Source organism: Amphiura filiformis, chromosome 7, assembly GCF_039555335.1.
Source record: "Amphiura filiformis chromosome 7, Afil_fr2py, whole genome shotgun sequence".
In the NCBI taxonomy this organism is placed as follows: Eukaryota; Metazoa; Echinodermata; class Ophiuroidea; order Amphilepidida; family Amphiuridae; genus Amphiura; species Amphiura filiformis.
In genome coordinates, this window is record NC_092634.1 from 33138040 (window position 1) to 33154256 (window position 16217).

Consider the following 16217-nt stretch of genomic DNA (forward strand, 5'->3'; position numbering starts at 1 on the left):
ATTACGTAATCAACACAAAGCTTTTGTGAGGATTAGTGAGTGGATAAGAAATTGACAGTGGAGGATCTGAAGGACACGCCGATTGTTAGTTGTCAATCATGAATTGCCATAACGTATTAATATTTTACTGCATGGCATTCCGCAAACACCAAGACAAATTATGCCGTATTTTTCCAAAGATCATCTCATATGAAGTAAGCTGAATGCGATCTGTACTTTTGTAACATTCCGATCGCTTTTGATCACCTATTATCGGCGAATTTGCTTGAAAACATGTGAGTTCATGTTGTGTAAACATAATTAGCATAGACACAAATGAAATTACGATGCAATACAATGCAATTTGAATGCGCAGTAGATCTATAGAAATAACGTTGCCCGGTTTTATGCAGAATTAGACCCTGTCTGGGTAACCCCCTTTGAAATTCACACTCCCTGTGTGGAAGATTCAGGTCAGGGAAGACAGAAGGGGTATTATGGATTTTAACTGGAAAAGCCCGCCAATTTCCCAGTGTTGAAATCCCAATACACATTTTAACAATCAGTTATTAATTAATAGATTTATATGAAATTTTACAACAAAATATTCAAAAATTTCCAAGAAAGTTGAAACAAGTAGTGGCAGGGCTGTCAACTCTCACGCATTGGCCGTGAGTCTCACGCATTGGGTCACTTTTTCACGGTCTCACGCCAAGGTAGTATAATCTCACGCCAAGGTAGTAAAGCTCACATAAAAAGCTGGAAAATGAGTAAAAAGCTCACGATCGTCATGAATAATTTGTTGCTCCTACCCCTCCCCCGCTTTTCACATTCTCGAGCTACCGTGGCTCAAATAATCATGGCACAAAATGAACATTGGAGTCGGCAAATCCCGGTACGTCTCTGTCTCACGCCAAGCAATTCCAAAAAGTTGACAGCCCTGTAGTGGGCCAGTTGTGAAGTACACCAGCTGGTCCTATATTATTCGCTGTAGAAGTGACGTAATTAATCGGATTAACTACCATAGCAATAGATGAATACAGTTTTGAATATATCGCCCTGCACTACATTGTTCACAAGGTACCTATGCATTGAACTATAGATGTCAAAGGAAGGCTGATCACTCACACCTGTAAGATTATTATCTTTGAAAAGAGTGGTATTGTATTGCATTCAATCTATGTTTGCAGACATACACAGGTGATGAGTGCAATCTGCTTGTAGTGCAGGGCGATCTATTCAAAAATTGTATTCATCTATTGCTATGGTAGTTAATCCGATTATTATGTCACTTCTACGGCCAATTGGGGTTGATAAAAGTTGATACAAAAAAATTCAGGGTGACCACTGCCATTCTCTGTTATGGGGGGGGGACTTATCTACTGGACAAATTGTGTTTCTGTGTATTCACCCTACATCATGGATAAATAAATGTTAGCAGTTGAAGGTAACTAGCCATAACAAAAATTTATAGTATATTTATATGAAATCTATCAAAAGTGAGATGATCTGCAATATAGCTGTATACTATAAGATTTTAATGTATTTTTTCATGTCGAATGTATAGTCAATTATTTTTCACATAGTCTATTGAAATTATATCTCATTGTACATAAAATTGATATATGTTAATTGATATACGAGTAACATTATGCAGGGGTGGAAATCAGGCTATTCCAGTTGAAATGAAATACATACACCTCCTATGGAAGACATGACCTTAGTCTTCCACACAGGGAGTGTGATTGGGGTTACTTGAATTAGTGACCCCATTTGAAATCTACACCCAGGCCGGTAGCCAGGGGGTTGCAGGAGGTGCAACCCCCCCAAAAAAAAATGCCAAAGGCCCAAAAAGTCCCCTTTTTTGACCCAAAAAGTCCCATTTGCGAGCATAGCAAGCAAAAAAAAATAGAGGGTTTTTATGTCTTTTTGGTCCAAAATATTCAAATCCTCCCTCCCCAGTCCAAAAAGGTCAAAATTTTGAAAAAAGGTCCACTTTTTCAAAATCAGCACCCCCCCAAATAAATCCTGGCTACGGGCCTGTCTACACCCCCCAGTTTGGGAGATTAAGGACATGCCTTCCATAGAGGTGTATGGTTTTCAACTCGAGTAGTCCATTTATTTATAGGTTACTTACATTGCAGTATTTTGCAAGGAAATTTGTACTTGAATTAGGAGTGCTTTTTACATTTTATCGTAATATTTCCTTTCCCAATATTAGTTATGACTTTTAACAATGTGTTCAAATCCATACACAGCATGCAAACAGCAAATTTTCAACTCCATGCAAATGTATGCTTAGTGGAGTTCAATGATTCTATTAATGATGTAATAAATCATGATTAAATTATAGGATTGACATTTTTTAGACAATACTCTATTAGGAAGGAAAGTCTAAAAAATTGCACATATATAATTTCAGAAAATGTAGACAACATCTCTGAATGCCCCTTTAAGGTTATGACTATTGGTAATTTTCACCCCTGCTACTAATATATATATAGATATATAGGTATCTTAAATTTGAAGTGGTTTTCTCCATCATTTTTGTATATTATTATGTACACCGACAATTTGTTTCTCAGTCACACCAGCCGAAGTGTAACACCAAGTTTATCACATTTTTTATGGGTATATCGCAAATGTAATGCTATTAGTTACCCCTGTTTGTTCATGAAATATGGTAAATGTGTATGGTCTAGTGCAGTATTCCATGAAACCAAATAAAGGTGGAATGGAATACGGCACCAGACCATAGATATTTTACTGTATTTCATGAGAACAAGTCGGGGGTAACAATTTCATCTGTAGTGAACAAGAATTCTATATATTCCAATTTGTTGTATCTGATGATATGAAGCATTTTAGGATATGTTAAGTTATGTATGAGCACATTGGAGGACGCAGGAAATAGGATTTTTATCCTTTAGTTGATATTAATTGTGCATTGTGCATATTAAACACAACTTGGATAAAAATCCGTATTACCTGCACACTCATTAATATACAGGCAGGCAATATTTCCTGTATTACCTGCATAGTCCTAACACATGTGCGTCTGCGTAACATGACTTGTGCGATATCCTACACGGTTGTTTGATGTGATCATGTATTAATTATTCTAACAAAACATTATATAATGTTCAATTCTAGACTTGGACAATACCAACAGTTATCCCACTAATATATACATATATTTTATAGCTATTTTAAACATAGATTCTTGTTTCTATATCATATCATTCATATCTTTTTGCATTTTTGTGGTAATTTTTATTCTATAAAGTACACATTTGCTTGCAAATTGAGGCCCACCATATTACATGAGTTAACTTGGCATTGACATAGTGTATAATGCCAAGAAGTACAAATGTTTTACTACCTCAATTGTGGTGAAAATTGTGATATTTTCATGAAAAGTATAATTAATCGATTAAAAAGAACAACAACAATTTAATTGAATGAGTTAATAAAATCATGTCGTTAATATTGTCTGTCAATGGGAAGATCATTCTCTTATAGTATAAAAAGAATTCCAGAAAAACAAAAAAATATATTTTCCGCTGTACCATTAAAATCCACACTACCCCTGTGGAAGATTTTGGAAAAATATCTGCCACAGGGGAAGTATGAATTTTAAATGGAGTGAGCACATTAGACAGCTCCATTTGAAATTCATACACCCTCTGAGAAAGATTCAACCCGAATCCTCCACTGAGGGAGAGCGAGTTCAATTGGAGCTGCTAATGTGTTTATTCGAAATTCATACTCCCCCCCCCCTGGAATATATTTCCAAAATCTTCCACAGGGGTAGTGGGGATTTTAAATGGAATAGCCCAATAGGGGTGCGAGGCAAGTATGATTTATGGCATTAAAGATGTGCATGTCCCTTAAGAGAAATTACATTTTATTTTTCTTACATTTTGATTTTGTATCATGTATGTTATTAATAAATAATTAACTTTTAATTTTTTGTCATTGATTATGAATTGCATATAAAATACTCTTTATAATAAGTACTGCAAGTCTCTACATGAGTTTCTTTTGTACTATGAGTATACAAGACCCAAATAAAAAAAATGAACATGTTTCACGTCCCTCCGTTTCTTGAATTATATTTATATTTTTGAAATTCAGTTATTAGTATAACTTTTCAAAAAATATGTCTAGGAAGTTGAGATGCTTTCTATATCCTTCCTAATATACAAGATTGAAACACTTTTGGAAGGTTTTGTGATCATTAGAGGGGGCCTACTCTCGACACAAAATAAAAAGTCCTCTCTTTTCCAGGCATTATCGTATAAAACAGGTCTAAGTATGGGTATTTACACTGATTTTGCGAAAAAAATAGATAGATCAAAAACCTCTTCCTCCTTTTTCCCCGGACGTGAAACGTGTTTGTTTCACATTGCATACTATACGTTAGAGCTCCTTTTAAGTAATTGTCATGTTTTACCAACATATTAGCTGGAAAGGGGGTAATAACTCATTCAACATACTCGGCCAAGAGATGCTCCCAACATTCACCTGTTACCAACTGTCTACATCAGACAACTATTTTGCCTCGGAGCTGAAGGTCACTTTCTGGAAAGCTGGACTGAAGAAGGTAATCTGATTCCATATCTGGGTCATGTACTGCTCATGGCCACCGTGTTAAAAATGAGGCGGGCCCTTGGGTCAGAAGCCCCATGAATCTATAGATGAGTTGACTTCTGACGTCAATGCCTGGCAGCAGTATGCGCACACGCCATCATCACAATTTCCATTGCCTGGCAGTATGCGCGCACATCATATTTTGTTGAAATTTGACCACTTTGTTGACCTTTAACCTTGAATATGGCCGGAGTGCCGGGAATTATTTTTTGTTAACATCTTGAATGTGTTATAGGACCATAAAGGAAGCTAAAAAAGTTGGTTTGGTAGAGTCCTGGGGGGGATGCACATTAAAGCCTGGTAGATACCCTCAAAAACCGTCTGTTTGACTTCTTCATAATTATTACACATCTCTTTTGGTAGAGCTGAGTAAGTCTCCCTGGCCCTCCCCACAAAGCTACTTTGTAAAAGTTGGGTCCAATGCTCTTTTGGCCGTTTCAAAATTTATAGCTACCTTTTCAAAATGCTGAAAATGCTCGTCAACTTCTTTTTTTTTGTTTGAATTAAGGCTCGAGCTTTACATACTTTGTAAAATCAAAGCCCGACTTTGACTTTAAGGAGAAACTTGATGAGTATTTGTCACCTAGTTTTGCTAACTTCTCTTGTTCAAACTCAATTTCTTTTTCTTCAAATGTGCTTCCATTTCCATCTTTTATTGTTCTAGCGCCATCTTTTCTTGGCGTGCTTTTTCTTCAAGCGCCATCTTTTCTTGGCACGATTTTCTTCCATTGCTAGTTTTTGCTTTTCCATATCTATTCTTTCTTGTTTTTCTTTATTTTCCATATCTAGCTTTTGCGTATATTGCAACTGAACTTCTAGTTCTTTCAACTAAAATGCATTACCACCAATTTCAGTTTGAACCTCTTTTTTCTTGCCCATCAATCAAGGCATTTCTGATTACTTGTTTTCCGTTGGCTTGCTTTACATCCAAGTCATAGTATTTTGCTAATGTTAATAAATCAGGCTTCTTCAACTCTTCAAAACTTCTCCCAAGTTATAGTTTCAAGAAACTCTTCTGCATTCAACGCCAAACTGTACTTTCACTTTTTAGACTCTTAATGTGTCCTTTTTCAGTGTGTTCCCAGGCGCTTAATTTTTTTCTGCAACCATAACGGGACGCAAAATGCTATAATCATGTTATAACCCATAGGAAAGACATTAGGGTTAGGGTTAGGGTTTAGGGTAAGGGTTTAGGATTAGGAGATTATATACGTATTTATTAGTACTAATATACTAGTATATAATAGTATATTGTGTGTATGCACTTTATTCCGTAATCGATAAGTATGATAAACAAACGCCTTTCTGGCACAACGACTCATAGCACAGTGGTGTAGGCATTGGACTATGAATCCATAGATTGTGGCTTCGAACCCCAGGTAAACCGTTTGTAGAATTTTAATTCTAGTAAATTTCTTTACTAGGCCTACTCTGTGTTATCGTATTGCGTCCCGTTATAGTTGCAAAAAAAAAAAAAAAAACGCTTCCCGGACGAGCCCCCAATTGTTACGAGTTGTTGATAGACTCAAGGCCAAATCACCTTTTCTCAAATTCACAAGTTCAGCTCTAAAAGACATCTGAATTGCTCATTCCTCACATTTCTGGTTTTTCAGGCAATTTTCAACCAGAAAACCAAGAAAGACCCTTGATTTTGACTGTTCACAGCTCCAAAAGACCCCCTTTACCGATACGCCGTCAGCTCCCAACTACCCACCTCAAAAGTCCGGGGGAACATACACACCAAAAATTTATGACATTGATGTGCCCCCTCCCCCGGGGCCGACAAACAATTGAATGCGCCAAGCTGTGAAAATGTGTCCGAATGACCTCCGCATCAGCGATGCTCATAATAATATAAAATGTATAATGTATGATATTTTGACTGATAATATCATGATAAACTTACATGACTTAGGCTTAGGCCTATTGCAAATTCCACAACTTATGATTTTACAAGACTCAGGATTGTGCTTGACAAACAGCCAACAAACTAACCACGATAATGGGTTTGACAACTATAAAACTAACCAATATTATTTGGTGACAAAATTTGTTATGTTTATTGCTTTGACATTATTGCATATCATATATTATTGGCGATAATATATAAATTTACGATGTTATATAGATTAGCCAAATCGGTAATTACTATATAGCACTTGTACGTTATGGTTCACAGGTTTCACTATTGTGGATTTCAGGGGCACAGCTATTGCTGATATAATAGTGCCACAGTGGAAGTCAAACCACAGATTATAGAAGAATCTGTGGTCAAACCTGCCTCTTTGAATGCTGTGTCATCACCCCCACATTGTTGACAGACATGGACAGATAGCTGTAGATTGGGGGTAATAACGCCATTTGCCGCATCGTGACTTGTACTCAGTGTCGTCCTATTTGGCGGACTCGGAGATATTGGGTATTATTAGGTCTATTCAAAATAAAAACAACTAGCTTTTGATTTGTTTGTACATTTCATTCTGTTATTTATTTCAGTTTCAACACTGGCTGATAGTGTACAATTGATATTTATATTATGATTGACTCTATCCAACTGGAACGACGGTAACAACTGGAGTCCTTGATCTGTAGGCCACTGATTTATCCTAATTTGTATTTCAGAATGACAGTAATTGCATTACATGTATGGAAAATGTTTTATATTACTGTTTCTGGAATCCATTACACTCGTTGGATTTTTATGACGTAGTATTCCAAAGAGTCCTTATATAACTTCACAATTTTATTAGTGGTTTGATGGACTGGAATTAGACAAATTGAAATCATTTTGAGGCTAACAGTATCATCTTGCACCAATTTGCACTTGACATTAAAAGAAGGAGAGGGAGAGATACATTATTAAAACCATTATGTCAAAATGTTTGTGCTTTTCCCGCTGTTGCCGTCTCCGCATTAGTTTGAATAGACTATCCGATGATGAGCGGGAAAGACAATGCTACATCATGGCTTGTGCTTAGTGTGGTCACATTCAGTGTTTTTCTGGAGATTGGCACCGTTAAAGGGTTTAGTGTTCTGCTACCAGACTTGAAGGAACAACTTGATACACAAACATGGATCGTTGGATCGAGCATAGCCATTATTACTGCATTTGGATATTTGCTTGGTAAGTAGTCATACACATGTATCCAGCAAACATTACCCCAGCAAACATAAAACGTTTGACGGGTTATATTTTGGATTTTGGATTTTGGTAAAAACATTAATTGTCTGGTTATTTAAAGGTCATTAGACAGTTTGTAAAACTTTTTGCATGAAAACACATTACGGCAACATTTTAAAAATGATACCACAATGTTATTGTAAAAAAGTTTGTGCTTTTTGCAAACATTTTTTGCCAAATATTTCGTCAGCACTTAAATAACATCTCATGTTAGAATATTTTGCAGTAAGTTTTCAAAAAAAGGTTTGTAACTGTTATAAAAATGTTTTATATCCTTTATCATGTTTATATTCTTTATAATTATACCCTTTATATAACTCAACATTTAAACGTTTTCTGTGAACTTTTTCTAACCTTTTGCGAACTTATGTCGAAAACGTTTTGTGTTTGCTGGGATTTAATACTGGACCCCTGTGATTGGGCCAATTCATGTTTGCACACCGGTGTCGGACTGGGCCAGTACTGGTGCTAAACTGGACAAGTAGAAATGATCATTTTTATCTATATTCCCCCTTTCTCTCTTATTCTTTCATGACTCCATACTGGGAAGCTCAGCCAGACAATATAAATTGTCCAGCTTACCACCAGTTCTAGCCCAATTCGACGCCGGTGTGCAAACATTTATTAGCCCAATACCGATACCGGTGTCTAGTAGTGCACTTTATTGGCCCAGTATTGGCCCAGTACTACAATGTTTGCTGAAAAGGAAATAAATTTGAGCAAAAACGATGTTCATGATTATTATATACATGGGAAGTCTGTGTTAGGCAACGGGGTTGTCAAGTGTTGATTCTGCATAACCATGATAACTATAACAGTTGGGAGGTTGTGCTTTTCATATAAACACCTGAAATAAAGGAAGTCCGCATAATTATATGTAACCCGTCCTACACCAAACCCTGATCTTGTTATGACAATTTGATTGGTAAGGTCGTGTGCTGAAACTCGTTAGCACCAATATGCAACCAAATTTACTACCAAACACTCTAAACTGACAAAGATTGATACCGGTATATGAAAGTTGGTGCATTTTCAGAAGTTGCAAATCAAAACGATGCACGCGGTCGAAATGGCTGAATTTGGTCAAGCTTGCATGCCGCAATATGGGCCATCCATCATATGAAACTGTTGACCTTTCGTATTGGAGATATAGATTTTCCCCAAAACACGTTCATGGGTAAAACCTGCAGATTAGGCAACAACGGGCAACAGTGTTTAAATTGCAAAGAGTAAAATGGATTTACTTTCATTCGATTTTGTTTGATTGCTTTTTATCGTCACGCTTCCGAAAAACAGACATTGGCTATTCCATTTAAAATCCATACTACCCCTGTGGAAGATTTAGCTTAAGTCTTCAACAGAGGGGGTATGAGTTTTGAATAAAATAGACAATTGGGTAACTTCAATTTGAAATACTCACCCCAGTTGTAGAAGATATAGGTAAAGCCATAATACAGAGGGATTATGGGTTTCAAAATGATCAACCTTGACCAATTACAGTTAAAAAACATACTCCCTCTGTGGACCATATTTCCAAAATCTCATGGCTTGTGTGGATTTCAACTGGAATAGCCCATTTGCCGGGACCTTTACAATAAAGGGCAATTTTCTCTATCTGTAATACAATAACGGGTTTTTTTTCGACCTAAACGTGAAAAGGGATATAACAAAACTAACATAACAATAGGTCCTGCCATGGTTAGTGACCTGAAAAGCTATGAAATAAATATCTTACATATTACGTTTTATCTGTCATAATAAAGTTTGCAAATCAGCCAATATGTGTGGGCTAATTTGTCTTCATGGGTTAAGGGCTCTGGAGCCTCTGGTAGCAACGTTTGCGCAGTATTTTTTTGTGGGAAATGAGGGCACATCAGATATATCGAATTACATTACGACTACCAGAAATATTCTTCTGATATCAAATAATTATATTTTTGAAATTCGCGATATAATACAAATTTCATGGCAAATTATTAAAAATTGATATTTTTGACATTTAACAGTCCTCGAAGTAAAATTTATAAATCTAATGATATTTACTTAAAGTGTACGTAGCTGGGAGGAAAAGTCAACGATCATTTGACAATTTTGCTCCTTCGAAATGAAGATAGAGATTTTTTCCCAAAACACCTAAAAAATTGAGATCTTTGGAATATAAAATGTGTATCTTCAATACGAAATGTCAATTTTTTTTTAAATTACTGATGGTCGGCTTTTCCTTCCAGCTGCATACACTTTAAGTACATATCATTAGATTTATACGATTTTAATACAAAATATCAAATTTTAATAACTTGTCATAAAATTTTTATCATATCGCGGATTTCAATACCCCTCGTCATGTTTATTGACCTGAAATTAATACCCTATACAATGCGTTTCCGCCATATTCTAAAAAGTTTAAAAATCAGCCAATATATGTGGGCTGATCAGTCTTCGTGGGTCAAGTAAAGATGTGGCGAAAGTAAAAGTTTGAAAAATGAATCAGTGTGATAGAATCTAGAGACGATTGAACCAGGGACCTCTATATTGTATTGTATTGTATTGTATTGTATTGTATTGTATTGTATTATAGCTGATTGCCAAGTCTGATGTTTCAGGGACATGTGGTTGGCAGTATAAGCCCAATCGGCATTGCAACTTCCGTTTCCTTTGGCTAACAGCATCCTTGTTTCTATTGCACAGGTTTGTCTTCAGGTTTCTTTGTCAAAGTCTTCAGCCCCAGAATCTGTGTCATGACGTCTGGCCTTATCGCAAGTATTGGTCTCATCGTGTGTTCTTTAGCTACAAGTCCTCCTACTCTTCTCCTAGGCTTAATGTTCACAGGTATGAAAAATTGATAATTAATGGGCTATTCCAGAAAATAGATGCACAGTCCCTAGAAGAGTTCGGATTGCCACTTGCCAGTGTTTTTGTCCAGTCATGATTGTTGGAAATCAAGACTTTTAAAGGCATAAAGGTAAAAAAAAAATTAAGCATAAAACAGTTCACTATTTCTCAGTTTGGGATAATTCCATGATTTTCATTCATTTAATTGCATTTCCAACATTTTTCCACAAACATTGGTAACTGGAATTGGGGTATTCCAGTTAATATCAGGAAATCCAGACAATTATTTGATTTAGAAGTCACTCCTCTCTAGGGGGTGTGCAATTATTTTCTGGTATAGCTCAATAGTTGAAAATATACATTTAACAATTGAGGACGAGCATTTATCATGTTGATAATTAGAGTATTTGCGTGACTTTTAACTAGGATGTGGTTGTAATCCTACAATAAGCTACATGAATCGACAACTTATAGTGTACAACTTCTCCAGCTTAACTTAAAGGAGTATTTCGTGATCCTAGCATCCTCTTTTTATGATATTTTTCAGTACATATCCACGAAAAAAGCATATTCCCAAAATTTCAGTTGATTCCGATATTGCGTTTGCGAGTTATGCATGATTATGTGTATTACACTGCTCCATAGACAATACATTGTAATTTCGTTCTGGTGCACCAGAACGAAATTCAAATTTCACGATATCTTTGCTAAACGAATTAATCTGCAAGAAATATTTTGTACATAAACATTATGTAGCCAGCGGTTTCCAGTGATATAAAAATCTCAACTTTTTTTGAGAAAAGTGGGGGGATGAGGCTGTGGATCACGAAATGCCCCTTTAAATATTAACACACGATTAAATAATATTCAATTCAATTAAAGGGAGTCTCCGGCAATCATAACATTATGCCTTATATATGTTAGCAAAATAATTATCAAGCACAAATCACGTGGTTGTATTTAACTCATAATGACCATAAAAACGAATAAAAACAGTCGGCTCTCAACACGCGATATTCAAAATTCCCGCACCGAAATTGTCTAAGTGCAATGACGTAATGGTTATTTGTGCTCAATTGTCGTCAACCTTCATTGTATTAATACTGGGACGTCATTGCCCTCGACAATTTCAGCGCCCGGGAATTTTGAATATCGTTTGTTGAGTACCGAATGTTTTATTCGTTTTTATGGTCACTATGAGTTTGCTTCAACTAAAACGTGATTTGTGCTTGATTATTGTTTTTTCTTACATATAAGGCATAATGTTGTGATTGCCGGAGACTCCCTTTAATATCCCGGGACATATTCCTGCAAAAAGTGTTTTCTTTTGTGCTTTTTAATGTGATGCTGACCAAGATACACGTTTCTATAATTATGGAGTTTTGATAACTAATGTGATTTTTTTTTTATCTCTTACAGGATTTTTGTTAGTTCAAGAAACTGTTTTAGTCGGTGTCGTACCTGAATATTTCGACAAATACTATAAAGCTGCTGTTGGTATCTACGCTTGTGGCACTGGACTTGGTATTGTAATCTTGCCGATTATCACTCAACTATTACTGGATCTTTACGGCTGGAGAGGAGCCTTACTAATTCTGAGTGGAATCTCGTTTCATTCTGTGCCATGTGGTGCTCTGATAAAGGCACACATATCGCACGAAACGAAACTTTCCCAGGACAATGTTTACCACCAACTTTTTAATGCTGAAGATGCTGTAGCGGAAGATAAGTCTTTGCCAAGAAAGTTACTTCAAGATCTTAGCGAAGCCATTGGTCTCCCTCTTCTTACCAGACTTCCGTTCATCACAAGGGTAGTAATACCAGGATTTATTTGGGGGTACACTCTTATCGGATGGATGATATACATGGTGTCATTTGCTGTGTCGAACGGTCTATCTATAAAACAAGGATCTATTGTGGCAGCAAGTGGAGGAGTTGGTGTGGTGGTTGTACGGATTTCAATTCCGTTGCTTCATAAATACATGACGTACAAAGAACTCTTGTACATTTCATCCGTAATAACAGCCATATCTTTGTCATTAACAACTTTTTTTACCAGTTACATCGCTTTAAATATCATATCGTTGTTTTTCGGCCTGGGAATTGGTTGTCTTGGTGGAGAATTGTATATTTCTGCTAAAGTCAATTCAGAAGATTCGGAGCATTTTTACGCCATTGCGTGGATTCACGTAGCGTATGGATCAGGATCAATCTTGAGTGGGATTGTCACAGGTAATTTGTCAAGATATTGTTCTAATATATATATATTCCTTCCCGTTCAAGAAATTTTAATTAAATTAGCCAAAGGAATTACTTATAATATGATGTATGTGATATTATGTTGACCTTAGTCATTTAAAGCCTTAATGTACGATCTTTTTTTTCAGAATATACCTTTATTTTTTTCAAAATCGATTTTTTGGCATATTTGTAAGGGAACAAACCAAAAGATCGATGACGTCCTATAAACGTAACTGGTTTCGTTTAGGGGGGAGGGGGTAAAAATACTCGATTACGTTTGTACAAAAACATCGGTCTGAAAAAATGTGTCATTATTATTATTATGTCAAAATTTTCAACATTTTATTATTACGTTTCTGGCAGGGAGGGAGGGGGTCGGCTGAGAAACGAAACCAGTTACGTTTAAAGGACGTCACCGATCTTTTGGTTTGTTCCCTAATACTTACACATGTTCCAACTTACATTTATGAGCAAACTGTCAAATTCGCCCTATTTGTAGTAAAACGGGATGATTTTCTGTTGGTCCAACATATTATCATAATATTTCAGATTATGATAATATGTCGGAACGATCGCAAATCTTAATCTCCTATGAAGCCAGTTTGGTTATGCTCCCTCCACACATGTGGAGGGAGTATAACCAAACTGGCTGCGTAGATCTGTGCGTAGGAGACTAACTCTGAGGCCGCACTCGGCGTCCTAATCCAAAAAGTGCATCATGCAGTTATTGTTAACTACATGTATGCACACAACACAGGGGCACTCACAATAGGCAATTGAACCCTACTGGTAGCGCTGTGTTGTAGCTATATGGGATGAACTAGTTAGCATCATATATCAAAAAGTATAAAAGCTATGATTTTAGTACTTGCTCTATGTTTCAATTACTTATTCTTTTCCAAATATCTGAATCTTCAACACGGTACAAGCTTTAATAACGGGGGAACATACATTTTTATTAAAAAGAAATCCCACCATCTATCCAAACAAACTCGCCGTGTTATTCCAATGCACATTTTGCTTCACCGGGCAGCCATTTTTTTGGTCGTATTTGGAAGATTGGTGTCATAAAAATTTAGTACTTTCTGTCCATCAATTATGGCTTATTCTCTACATGTCAATCTTTTAATAATTGGCATAGTCCTTATAATAACGGTGGTCCGCCTTGATGAGTAAATGACAGCAAACAGCTGCAAACCAGTGAAAAATACCCCAAAACTCGGTCAGTGGAGCTGGAAAAAAAAATAGAAAAAATAGAAAAATCAAAAAATTTGAGAAGATCGTACATTTTAGGCTTCAATATAATTGAGTGGTAATGGGGGCGTACATTAACATGCCACGTGTACTGGGCATGCACCGCCGCGCTTTAACGTACAAACTGCCGTACAATTAACGCGTAACAAATTTGGAACCTCTCTGTTCTTTCTTTAGAAAATCACTTTGTCGTCACCATAAAAATTTCATGGCGTTATCATCTTATGAAAATAGCACGTGGGCCATTTAGCTTAATGCAGCATATTTTAACCTAGAATACTATTTCTACTAATATCTTTATCTTTATTTAAATTTATTTTACAGGTTTGCTTTATGATGTAACTGGAAGCTTTACGATTTCTTTCAACATACTAGCCGCAATAACATTGATGACTACAGTGTCGCTTGGATGTGGAGATATTTTTGGAATCAAAAAGACATGTTTGGGAAACGTTTTGTAACGTCCTCTGCTCGTGTTGTATACTGCGCCAAAAAGTATTCTTACACTTGGAAAAATAATTTCGTGGAGTTTTCAATAGGCCAGTTTGTCACTTTTAAGACCGGACTTTCGTCTAATCAAATGCTTGTAACTTTACTTCTTTATAAAGTCACTTGAATTCAATGGGGTGTCATAAATGTGCCGGATAGTGCATCTATTAAACAAATAAATTTACCAAAATATGATTTAGTTTTAAAATTAGGATTTTTCCTCCAAGTGTAAGCTAAGGATACTTTTTGGCGCAGTATATAACCCGACGTAGGGTGTCTTCCACAAATTATAGCCGAATATGCCTCTCTTGGACTCTGAAATAATGACCATCTCTTTCACTTCACGACACTATAATTATGCCTAATTTGAACTGCGAGCACCCAACTTTGAAAAAAAAAATGCAAAAAATGCGCCCAATTCATAACATTCGGGCGTATTTTGTCTCTGCTGTAACCCTGTAAACACTAAAATAGTACCTGCGCATGTGTCAGGGGCACGTAATGATTATAATACAATTGCTTAAAACGTGTAAAATGCACCCTAATCATGCTAATAGAGCACATTTTGGTGTGATGAGACCTGAGTTCAGTGATACAAATAGAGTTTGTTGAGACTAACAGTTCAGGCTGCATAACCGGCCATTTTTGGTTTATTCAAATTAGCAATTTTCCTCAACTTCCTGTTTTTTCCCCTTTGATATGTTGTTTAGGAGGATTTGCAGAGTGATACTTGCAACCAAAAATCTTTCTGTTGCAATTTTGTCCAGTTAAATGTACACCTAAGATTTCTCCCAGATCGACTGGACTAATATGGACTCTATACTATAGACATATGCCTATAGACTATAGGCCTATTTCATGAATATCTTTAACTATGGACGGAGCTGGACAGGTTGGTATTCAACTATACACTCTAAGAAATAAAGGTTCTAAAAAGCTTCTTAAGTTGTCCTCTCAGGAGAACTCTTAGATGACACTATAATTATACCTAATTTGAAGTTGGGTGCTCTAAAGAACCAAAAATGGTTCCAAGACCATCGAAAATGGCCCCAAAATGTGATACAGAACCGTTCTCGGTTCTTTAGAGAACCTTTAATGGTTCTCCTAAATTAAAGAACCTTTTTGAGAGGTTCAAGAGGGAGGGCTTTCCTGAGAAGACAAAAAAGGTTCTATCAAGAATCTTTATTTCTTAGAGTGTATCTGCTAACTTTCTTTGAAAAAAGCTTTCGGCAGTGTTTCTCATCAATTATATGATTACCGTATTCATTCATAAATAAGCTGCAATCGTTTGGTTTTTCATTCATTATCTTCTTCAAATAAACATTTGTATCGCATTTTGCGTCATGGGATAAGAACGTCCAGTTCTTCCTTTATCGGGGGGTACTCAAATTTGGTTTTGGTAGGGGTGTGCTGATGAGAATTTGAAAGTGGACGCATCAATATACCAATTCTTCAAGAAATTTGTACCCCTCGATATATCAACAGTTCAGATTTTCAGCCGAATTTAACCCAAATTGTCTTAGTTTTTGCAAAGCCCTCCCCCCAAAAATAAAAGGTGGACTATTTTGCGGGAAAAAATCAGAAAAGT

At 36.2% G+C, this 16217-nt stretch overlaps 1 protein-coding gene across 2 annotated transcripts; it reads left to right on the plus strand.

Annotated features, from left to right (window-relative positions):
- The first annotated feature begins 6666 nt into the window (after window positions 1–6666).
- On the plus strand, window positions 6667–15987 carry LOC140157042 (monocarboxylate transporter 13-like). 2 transcript variants are annotated; one of them, XM_072180107.1, is made up of 5 exons: window positions 6667–6773; window positions 7129–7756; window positions 10502–10642; window positions 12065–12877; window positions 14465–15987. In XM_072180107.1, exons 2-5 carry the CDS (start codon window positions 7567–7569, stop codon window positions 14599–14601), a joined length of 1281 nt encoding a protein of 426 aa, XP_072036208.1. In that variant the 5' UTR covers window positions 6667–6773; window positions 7129–7566; the 3' UTR covers window positions 14602–15987. The 2 variants fall into 2 exon arrangements, with proteins under 2 accessions (XP_072036208.1, XP_072036207.1); XM_072180106.1 differs by lacking the exon at window positions 6667–6773 and having other exon boundaries at window positions 6830–7756.
- The last annotated feature ends 230 nt before the right edge of the window (window positions 15988–16217 follow it).